This window comes from Choristoneura fumiferana, chromosome 3 (assembly GCF_025370935.1).
Source record: "Choristoneura fumiferana chromosome 3, NRCan_CFum_1, whole genome shotgun sequence".
NCBI lineage: Eukaryota > Metazoa > Arthropoda > Insecta > Lepidoptera > Tortricidae > Choristoneura > Choristoneura fumiferana.
Genome location: NC_133474.1, coordinates 3,921,037 through 3,933,115, shown reverse-complemented (window position 1 = coordinate 3,933,115; position 12,079 = coordinate 3,921,037). Strand labels below are relative to the sequence as shown.

At 36.4% G+C, this 12,079-nt stretch overlaps 1 protein-coding gene across 1 annotated transcript in view; it reads right to left on the bottom strand.

Moving 5' to 3' along the window:
• Positions 1-12,079, bottom strand: part of LOC141426398 (endonuclease/exonuclease/phosphatase family domain-containing protein 1-like) — a 30,594-nt gene that overhangs the window by 17,170 nt on the left and 1,345 nt on the right. Inside the window, exons 2-3 of the mRNA XM_074085274.1 lie at positions 11,104-11,785; positions 9,108-9,257 (exon numbers count right to left, since the gene is read on the bottom strand). Coding sequence (XP_073941375.1) covers positions 9,108-9,257; positions 11,104-11,785 — 832 coding nt within the window. The remainder of the gene's footprint in view (positions 1-9,107; positions 9,258-11,103; positions 11,786-12,079) is intronic.

Here is a 12,079-nt window from a genome sequence, read left to right as displayed (position 1 = left end):
TCATTCACAACAGATTGACTAATGTTGTATAAAATATTTAATTTTATCAGTTCAGAACATTCATTCGTCAGTTCGAGAGGGTTACACGATAATTCTCTCGTCATTCTGAGCAGAATGGTGCACTGAACTGACGCCAGAATTAGCGTAAAATCGGTCATATCGAATCAAAGTGTAATGTGACTGACTGACTGACAGACAACGCATACCCTGAATCATTGGAGCTAAGACTCAAAATTTGTCAGACATATTGCAGGGATTTTTCAAAATTCCCTTGGGATGTAAATTTAGCCAATAGCTTTTTCTTCTACAGAAGCAAAACATAATCTAAATAAGCCAGTGAATCTACTAGCCTATTTATTAGTGCCAAAATGTGGTACTGTCAACCCAAATCTAGGTTTTTTTTTTCGAGGGAGGTGGAGAATGCTCATAGAATACTGCCGAGCCGGCCTCGGCAGCATGCCCGACTCATCAGGGAATTGCTCACCAGACGCCTAAAACGATTTAATTTTTTAACCCTGGACCGAGAAATTTTAAGCAGCTGTAGTGAGGGTATGGGTGGTAGCAGAGCAGAAAGGCAAACGATTATAACTCAAGTTGACACGCTTCTCAAATAAAAAAATCATCATGTTTGTAAATACACATGATATGCATTGGCGTTGTGCGTTTAACCTCCTCACATCGGAATCGACGCACGTTCCGTTCCAGTTATAATTCAATTAGTAAATAATCCATACCTTGAATCGATTAGCCGACAATGGGTCGTAGACAATCGATGATAAAACAATAACGATTATCAACCTGTCGGGGTCTAGTGGGAGCTTAGCAACAATGTATATGTTATCATATCGCTGCCAATGCGTACTTGAGCGTTGGAACGGAACTCGTGAATGATATGGGAAATAATCATGAAATTATGACGATTTTATATTTGTAACCGGGTGTATGTGCCAGAGCGTTCTGATATCCGGTTCAAGTCATAATGGTAACTTGGCTTCGAAAGCGTATTGTATCCGCGATGTATCCGTAAGGATTTATATTAAGCAACCACAGTCATGGTAGCGCTAAGCTCATGCCTATTTTAATTTCTCACACACTTGAACAAATCACACGAAAGTAATGTCACAACGCTAAAAATAATGCTTGTTCAACTTTGCATTCTCTGTCACCAAAATGACGTCTTATTCTAAAAGTTATTTGAGCGATTTGGATTGTTGGATGCGGTATGTCAACAACATATCGGAAATCGCAAGGTGACTCGCGAAATAACCAGGATGGGTGGGGTTACTGGGGTTGCTGCACATTTACGACTTACACCGCGCATGGGGGTTTCAAGAACGTTTTTTCTTACTTTCGTGTTGTAGTTGTATGTTTGTGGAGGTTTGTGGACTTTTCTATTTAAAGTTGTTTTTTTAACATGGCAGTTTTAGGTTTTTTTTTTCAGGATCGTACTGTAACATTTTATCATACAATTTAATGTGAGTCGTCACAAATCAACCTAAACTAAGAATTTAAATAAATAAAGGGAATAATAATAATATAGCTTTATTTATTCCACATTTAAATCATCATATCACATTTAATTATTTTAGTTTATTGTATTTGAATTATACTACATTACAATTTTAAATAATACAAATTAAAGTAATAAATTAAAAATGACATTTTTAATAAATTAATATTATGCATGGATGTATATTTAAGTGTTATATGGACCCCCTTCGGGTAAAAGCCTCCTTCAAAGAATCCCATTTTTGTCGGTCTTCCGCTATTCGTGTCCAATTTTTTCCCGCTACTGCTACCAGTTCGTCCTGCCATCTACAACCAGGTCTGCCGACACTTCTTGTTCTGTATGGACCCCTCGATTTAAGAAATCTTGAAGTATGTCTATCATCAGTGTATCTAGCAGCATGACCCGCCCATTTCCATTTTAATTCTTGTGAAAACAATAATGCATCCGTTACCTTGGTTCTATTTCTTATGTCGGAGTTTCTGATCTTATCTCTGAGTTTGACATTAAAGCAAGTCCCTTCCATGGCCCTTTGTGTTGTTTGGATTTTATTTCGAGCCTTGGAGTTGAATGTCCACGTTTGACAACCGTAAGTTAAGCTTGGAAGGATAACTGAATCAATGGCCATCTTTTTGAGCGTTACAGGCAGCTGGGATTTGAATATCTCTTTATTAGCCCAGTATTTATACCAAAAGATAGTTGTTCTCCTATTTATTTCTTCTAAATTTATCTCTGTACTAAACGATAGTTGTTTCCCAAGATAGATATATTCCTGCACGTACTCAGGTGGTAGTTAATTGATTAGGATATCGATTTGCTTGTGGTTAGTCATTACTTTTGTCTTTTGAAGATTCATTTCTAAGCCAACTTTGTTATAAAAATAATATTAAAAATATAAATAAATGCTCAGATCATGATTATGACCCGACCCTATATAGTTAGAAGTACGAACATGAAATTTAAAACTTTCATTTGTTTATTAGTATTTTTACTGACTGTTTTATCTGACAGAAGATTACTATATTTCACTGTATTAAATTAACTTGTAGTATTTGAAACAAACAAATAAATACGAGGCGAAAATAAAAATCATGTAAAAATGGATTTATTTGAGATAAGAGAATCTTTACAACAGGCAGGTAATAAAATGTAACTACAGAAAAATAATTGCTTAGTCTTATTGGCGATAACAAGCAATAACCGCCATGGCGGTGGCAGCATTGCTCTCTGGCTAAACTGAGAGCATTTAAAACGCGATTTTTAATACATTTTATTGTTGCCTATAAATCATGTAATAAAAGATGCTTTAATGCCTTTATTATTTGGAAACTAACTATTAATAAGAACATGAAAAAGCGTGACAGTTCTATATTTCTCCTTTTCTGTGCCATTCTTTATCTGCTTGCTCGGTTAAGGTGCTGCGGAAACTATGATTTTTCCCTATAGACAAGTATGCCAATAGCATAATTTGTAAATTATTATTATTATTATTGTTAGCCTTGTGGAAGTATCCGGGGGAGGCCTTTGCTCAGCAGTTTGACAGAACTTGTAACTAGTAGTTTTTATTGACCTAAAACCATTACTTTGCTCACCTGGGACCTTATGATAGCTACGCTTATGCAAGATATGCGCGTTCATGCAGTTCCTCCACCTCCACACTGTAAGAACACACATAAATCACACAAACCCATCCATCACCATCACCACACTAAACTGACGCGTTTCGAACTCAACCAGAGTTCGTCTTCAGAGCGACACAACCGTACACCATGCTACCAGATGTTAACATCTGGTTAACATATGGACCTCCGCAAAGTAACGCCTGATTCAATAAATAAGTAGTTTTCTTCCTTTATCTGTGCTATAAGACGTTGCATCGTACTAAATTTCAAGATTCTGAGTTCACGGGAAGTAGGTACCCTGTAGGTTTTGATTCCCTTGCGAGTTTCGAAAATTTGCGGCATAAACGGCTGTATCTTTTGATTGCGTTGGCTTAGAAGTTTGATTTTTTCACAGCTCCAAGGGACAGTAGACCTGAGTATTTGATATACATTTCAGCTTGATACCTCCACGCGTTCCTGAGAAAAAGGGTCTTGACAGACGGACGGACGGACAACAAAGTAAGGGTTCCGTTTTTTCCGTTCGAGGTACGGAACCCTAAAAACATTGGCGAAATCATCGATAGTGTCGATTTAGCTATACTTTAAAGAATATTAGACAACTCCTGAATTTGCCATGTCTTATATATTATTATGAAAATATAGATATACAGACAGTGTTTAGCGAAGAGAAAACTTAAATCGGTTGAAAATTGGACTTAAAATGATTTTTTGAAAAATCTATACACCTGTCTCTTTCTCAAACGTTTATGCAGCACGTCACATGCAAGTATGTCTTTCTCTGTCTAATCTTGAATTTCAAACCTTCATAACTTTGTTATTTATATAGGTAGCTTAAAAATTGTTTCTCTATTCGAAAACAGGCATTGAAAAGTTTTAATTTATAAAACATATAAAAAATAGTCAAATACCGTATTGAGTTGGAAGCATGTAGAGGAATTAACACCACGAAACCACGAAGTGATGGCTTTAGTAGGCTCAAATTTGTGCAATTTATGGAGTCCAAAGCTCGGGCGATAACGGACAGTGGATGGGCGATATCCCTTATTACACGTGAGTGGGGGCGCGGGGACGATATAAATACCCGCTATTGGCCGTGACTGGAGACAATACGCAAGAGGGTGACCACTTCGGCTGCGACCCTGACTCGAGCGAAGGGCACGGGTAAATCTAGGTTCTCTATGAATAGGCTAGTGTCGTAGAATTCTATAATTAGAATTCTACGACGATCCTAATGCAGTCATTTCAATCATCAGACAATATTGGATACATACATACATAAAATCACGCCTCTTTCCCAACGGGGTAGGCAGAGACTACATCCTTCCACTTGCTACGATTCTGGCATACAACTCTCGCTTCCTCTACATTCATCAATCTTTTCATGCATGCACGTCGGTTTAGAGTACTCCTGACCCGACCTTTCTTCAGAATGTCCCCGATTTGATCGTGGTACGTTCGTCTAGGCCTTCCTCTCCCAACGTTCCCATTCACGCTCGTCTTATAGATCTGCTTAGTCAATCTGTTTTCATTCATTCTCTCAACATGCCCAAACCATCCAAGCATCCCTTTCTCAATCCGTGTGACTATACCTTCATTTACACCACAGCGTATACATTGGATACGTATTACAATATCTATTAAATTATCAATCTAGTAGTGAAATTCTAGTGGTTCGGCCAGGAACGTCTCTGTAGGAGGGAACTCTTCAACAATTTATGGTATCGACTTGAAACTTGGTACGGTACATTCAGCAAAAAAAAGCTTTAATTCAAGGTTTATATCGCGTAGGTGGTATTAAACTGAGCCATTCTTGATCCTGACTAGAGCCTATTTGATTACGTACATTGTACATTGTACGACATATGTTTACAGTTGATAAGAAGTTGACCGTTTATGCGTACGGGCATGCCAGGCAACAATACAAAGAGTTTCAGGAGACGACGATTAGAAAGTTAACGTATCCTATCTACAGTAGAGAAAACTGAATCTCATACCAGGGTGGAACCTTTGTGCTACCAAGGGTGCTACTAAACTAATGACATGTTGACATTCCATACAGCAGCCAATGATATCACAGTGGAATTAATTCTGAAAAAGATTCACCCTGGTAGGTACGCAAACCAGTTTCCTTCCTCAACTGTAAAAACAGAGGTTAATTGGTGAATCGTTTAAGTCACGTCATGATAATTCTGATGTATGGAAACAGTTGGCAACCACTCTTGAAAATTTCTGAAAGTTTTACAGAGGTGTTTCAACCTTCCGCAAAGATTTGCACAAATATTATGTACCAGATTTTACTCACGGCTTCGCACGCGTAATCGGATTGTTCCTTCAAGGAACTAATGCGGTTTTTTTTTCGCACTAGTTCCTTCACAACTATTCACAAGAGATGGAGGAAGAACTGCGTTTTATTTTTGCCTTTGCTCCTTTGCAAGAACTAAAGGTGCTACTGCGCGAATAATCCGCGTAATCCATTAAATCCGGTAGTTTAATTTAATTTCGGGATTCCCTAATCCCTAAAATACATAGTGGATTTAGTTCACGTTGCATATATGTATAAAACACCAACGTTAAATATTATTTCTCTATTCTTAGCTAGCGTACGAAAGTATGGGATTTTATTCGGAAACTGTGGGAATATCGCGGTAAACCGTAACCTATATGTCGTTCCAGACCAGACATTCTGCTATCTACATATCAAATTTCATCTCAATCCGTCCAGTCGTTTTAGAGTGAAGAAGTAACAAACATACACACACAATCGCAAACGTTCGCATTAATCTATATCTATATATATAAAATTCAAAGTCCTGACTGACTGACTAACTGATATATCAACGCACAGCCCAAACCACTGGACCTAGAGACTTGAAATTTTGCACATAGTTAGATAACTTATACAATATAGGCATCTACTAAGGAAGGATTTTTGTAAATTCCCACGGGAACGGGAAAAATCGGGATTTATATATTCGATTCCGAGTGACCCTATCTCAGTAACTTCAAATTTTATACACAAGTAGGTATTACATTAATTTGAAAAGAAAATAGTATAATATTTTACCACAAACAAAAACACTTTCTACATTTACATGGTAACCAAATGATTGAACTTGGTATTGTATTGACATGAAGTAGATATCATTATAATGAGGGTTTTCACAGAGGCGAAATATCGCTAGATGGCGTTAGTATCGTGAGCGTCCGTTTGACGTTTGCTTGCGATTGGCTCATTTAGTTTTGTAACCAATCACGAGCAAACGTCAAACGGATCTCACGATACTAACGCCATCTAGCGATATTTCGCCTCTGTCAAAACCCTCATTATAAAGACCGACGGGAACAAGTAAAACTCGTTCTACGACTTTTGTCTTGTTCAAGTAGTAGTAGTAGTAGTAGAATCTATAGTATGCTCGATTAAGTCTAGGTCTAGACGTTATTGACATATTTGTACGTATTTAGACATTATGATTTGTACAATTATCTGTGTGTGGAATTTGCTTAGCTTATTTTTGATGACATTGTGGGGGATTACATCAGCATCATTTAAAAAAATAATAATATTCACCTATATTTATATCTAGTCATAAATGCCTTATTTTTCTAGACTTCAAAACTGCTTAAAATAAATAACTAAACTTGAACAGATTATTGGAAGGTCATGTAATCATTCACTTCAACTCCCCTGACACTACCTACACATTAATTATCTATCACTGCCTTGGTGCAGGCTTAAAGAAAAGTAACGTGACTCATGCCGACAATTAAGTCATATTCCTACGATACACGACACGATCATCATCTAGTCATGAATTTTTTAATCACTACAGCAATGAGATAGCTGTATGTTGTACACTTTATTACGTACATAGCTCTATCAGCACTTGAAACCTCTTGAGACTGAATCTAATCTATGTTGTTCATTGAACAAAAGATATAATATACACTGTGTTTTTCTTGATTTCCGTTAATTTCAGACGGCTCTGTTAATTGATAGAAACTACCTGGTAATTAACTTTTAGCCAAATCTAAAAACTATTTCTTTTCATACGTAATATTATAACTTTACAGTCATTGTTGAAGGTCAAATTGTACGAGATTAAACTTGACGAGTATTGACGTAACACAAAAGAGACACAAATAAACTCACTGCTTTGCTAAATATATGTGAATAAACATACTTCAGTTACGAACTTTAAAAGAAATCATAAATTAAGGAACTCTGCACAGTTTTACTGCGCATAATTAACTATCTTATTTTCTGATTATATTCAAACAGTTAGGCCATTAGCCATCATCAGCCAGAACACGTCCACTGCTGAACAAAGGCCTCCCCCTTAGAACGCCGCAATGAACGACAACTACAACTAGTTCCCAAACAGGCCCAGTGCGGATTATGAACTTCAACAACAGGATTTTTTCAAATGTGGTTGACAAATGTTTCTATACACACCGCGTCAAAGGCGTGACTAAAACTAAAAAATCTGATGTAAAAACTTTACAGGGTAGTCAAACTAACAAAATAAAATAATCTGCAGAATTATTCCGAAACAATTTGGACACCGTGTATAAAAAATCGTGAATGGAAAACATTGGCTTAAATTGCTTTTACCTTACGTAAGTTTTGCAATGCTTGAGAAATGTGTTTTTCCAGTATTCATAATAATATTTATGTATAAAATGTATATGTACCTACATTGTATTATCAAGAGGAAAATACGAACATGACATAGCTATTAACTCACACTTTAAAATAAATTATTTATTTTTGTCATATTTGTTGAGGTTGGAGATGAATGTCAGGCATTATATTATTATTATAACTATAGGTACTGTAAGGTCGGAGCGTACTTTCTACATAAAAACGTAAATTAAAAATTTCAAATATCAAAAAACCCGATTGCCTTAAAAACGGTAACGAAGAAAATAAGTCTATTGGTCTAGAACTGTTAAGTAGCTAAATTAAAGGTCAACAGTCGGGACCCATTACTAAGAATTTTTGAGCTGGTCACGATTTAAATGGGTCCCGACTGTTGTTCTTTAAATTAGCTACTTAACAGATATCTAGACCACTAGACTTATTTTCTTCGTTTTAGTTTTTAAGGCAGTCGGTTTTTAGATTTTTTTAATTTACTTAATGTTTTATTTTATAATTTTTTGATATATTTCTGTGAAAATGGTACATTCAAAGTATTATAACCCATATATATTTAGAATATGCTATTAGCTTTCATTTGATACCCATATTGTTACAATATTTTTTTTCATTCCTCCGCCATATTTTTTTTTGCAGACGCCATATTGAAATATTATATAGCCTATGTCACTCCGACAGTTATAACGAATCCAATGATACCTCAAATAGTAAAATCCGTCCAGCCGTTTAGGCTGCAGCGAAGACCAAAGAAATGGACATACATACATACGCTCGAAAAACATAAACCTCCTTTATTTAGGATTTCGCCCCTCATAAATTAGGTTTCCTCAAGAGTTTAATTATTAAATTATAAACCATTTTTTTCTTAGCTCCAGTGCGTATCGTTCAGACAGTGATGAGTACAGAGGAGATCATAGCATAGGTTCTCAATGCGGGCGATAACAGCTTCTTATGGGCGTTAAAAGTAGAATACTTAAAGCAGAGAAAATTGTATTACTTAGTAAGTAAAACAAAAGGGGGAACTTTAGAGACTTTACAGTTTGCACGCCGCATTTTTTAAATGCGCCGTCGATCGACTCCCGTTTTAGAAACGCACGTTGACAGCGCAGTTTTTCTTTCTATAGAGCAATCAAACAACTCGTGTGTGTATCCACAAAACGCGGTGTGAAAAGCGCTTAGAAAAAAAAAACTCAAACGGGGCAGTGGGTAAATTAAGGTCGATAACCTAATGGTATACATACATTAAACAAAAATCCCTAAAGTCGCACAAAATAAACATTGAAAAATATTCAACAATCGACAGAACATCTTGTCTACTCACCTATCTACTTGCTCAGCTATGCAGTACTCCCACTTGTGGCTATTGGCCTTCCACTCTTTCACACGCCGTAACGAAGGCGAGTTCAGTTCATCACAGAGTATCTTCAATGCTGCCGAGTCCAGGACCTCTTGGATCGCGATTATAGACAATCTGCGGCAATAAAACAAAGTTGAAAGTAGAAAAAATAAGTAATAAATCCGTTGCACGCGACGCGTGCAGTTAGCGCTGCTTGTACTATTTTTCAACCATCGTCCATCTGCTGTGTTTCAACCGCTACCAGTATCATGTCACATGAAGAAATGAACTGGACTGAGTGGATTTTTTTATAATAGGATACAGTGTGATTAAGATTGTTTTTTTGGAATCTTTTTGTATTTTTTATTTCAATTCCAAATTTTTACTTTTACGGTCATCATGTAAAACCTAAATTGAAAATACAAACTGAAATATAGATGCACAAAAATAAGACCAACACTGGGAATCGAACCCAGGTCCTCGGTATTCCGTACCGCGTGCTATACCGCTACACCACTGTTGGTCAACGGCACAGACACGAATTTCCCCTATGCACCACATATCTCAGCTTGTTTGTTTCTTATTAAGCCACTTAAGCAGTGTCGCTAGCGACATCTATACCGGACCTGGACCTGGGGAGGACCTGGGTTCGATTCCCAGTGTTGATCTTATTTTTCTGGTTGTTCTGTGAATCTATATTTCAGTTTGTATTTTCAATTTAGGATACAGTGTGCTTGTGTTACAATTTCGTTATCGCTGCCGACCCTATGGCAAGAGCTGCAGGGCTACTACGAAACTCGAAGTTCGTGTCGTACGGTCCCTCTGACACTTATACTTTTAATACGAGAGCGAGAAGGACCGCACGACACGAACTTCGAGTTTCGTAGTAGCCCTGCAGTCGCTCTAGCCGCCAGATGGGAGGAGGCGGAATTTTCTAGCTTGCAAAATAAAATTTAGATGGCGCCTTTTAACAGGCGCGGAAGCGGTGTAGACAATCACAGTCTACCTTGATCAAGGGCTAGAGCCGGTGCTATTCGTTATGAACTTTCATGCTAAATGTAGCCCATATTTTTTCCATATATGCAACAGGAAACTGATAGATAGTGGTTGAAACGCTAGTAGAAATACCTATAAATAAACATACATAGGACATTTTTGTCTGATGTAATTGTATTTACAAATTGTCACAAAATTGTCATGCCTACATGTAAAACCAAATTTCAAGTCAATCTGACTATAGGACGAAATCAATTACCAATATTTGATCCAGTCAGTTCAGCAAAATCAACATAGCATTAAATTGCTTAACTAGTCATACTATACTTTGAAGGAAATAGTGCAGACTAGGCATTTAAAACTCACATACTTATTTAACAAAACAAGTATCAAATGGCCTCATTATTAGATTCCAGCATTTCCAGCTAATAGGTTTGGAACATTCCACACTATAAATATTTTTTATCAAATGCATAACTGGCTAGCAATAGCAATAGTTAGTAAAGATAGTATTAAATATTCCTGTTTTTGTAATGAAATGAGTCATTAAAGAATAATTTTAATTACTGCTGTCAAAATAATAAGTAAAATATCACAATAACATACTGCCCCTTTTATCTACTTTTTTTGTTATATTATGGCAAGGTAGGTTTATATGAAAAATAATGTTTGAAATTTTTTATGGAGATCTATAATTGTATTTGAGCAAATTTATTTTTATTTACTGCTTTATTGTACCCATGCAAAGCAAGGGTAGGCAGTTAGTAATAAGCAATAATGAAATCTACATAAGCTGTTTAAAATTATGTATTACAAAGAAATTGATAAATGTTATCTGAGTCAGCCAAAAATGCAGTGAATATTGATTTACATAAATTGCTACACATTTATCAGTAGATATTGCCACATTTTAGATAAACATGAAACAACTTAGCAACTGAATCTCTCCACTTTTATCTTATCTAAGAATTCAAAAAAAACTTACTTGTTTTCCAAAATCGTCCTGCAAATAACCTCTCTTACACCAGGATTTGTCACTTTATCTATGTTAAGTCTGTGCAAATTCCATGACGCTAATCTACAGCATCTCACTCCATCTCTTTCGTACGTGAATTCCTCTTCCACAATTGGCCGATGAGAATATGCAGATAACAGATCAAGGATGTCATTGACTGGTGCAGCCGCAAAACCATTTGGTAATATCATCGGTAGTTTAGTTGGCATTGATAAACTTTTCCTATGTGGGGTTCGAGGCGTACTAGTGCTGTTAACTAGTGACTTGTTGATTGTGTCTTCGGCCCACCCATTCACATGGCCATTAGTGAGATGCTGAACACTTTCACATTTTCGTAGCTCAAGACTCAAGTGCTGTTTTACTGTGCTTAGCCTTACAACATCCATGCCTCTCACTTTTATTAGATCATCTAGAGATTTAAATGGTCCCTTCTTATTCCGATGGTCAACAATATTCGCTGCTATTTCTTGGTTCAGACCAGGCACGCATTGCAGTTGAAACACGCTGGAAGAGTTAACAGAACAGAGCTTGCTTTCGATAGAAACTCTGATACTATCTAAGGATTGCGAGCAGGAGCTGGCTCTTGATATTTGTTTACGATTGTTTATTGAAATCTCTGGCCTGAGGAGCTCTAGTTTTTCTGCTCCAATACCTAAAACAATATTATTTATTTAGACATTTATTTATACTGCATTACAGTCAGTCAACTAATGCACCACGAAGACTAAAATTACATTACACATATAACTTGCAGCTGACAGAGTCCAATGGAGGCAGTTGGAGGAGGCCTATGTCAAAAGACACACCGAACTGAGGGACACATTTTGAGGGATATTTATAATTAATAAATATATCTTATAACTTTTACAATCACATTATATTTTATACTTTTATGATATTGATTATTCTTTAATCTATTAGGATTATATATTAACATTATATTAAA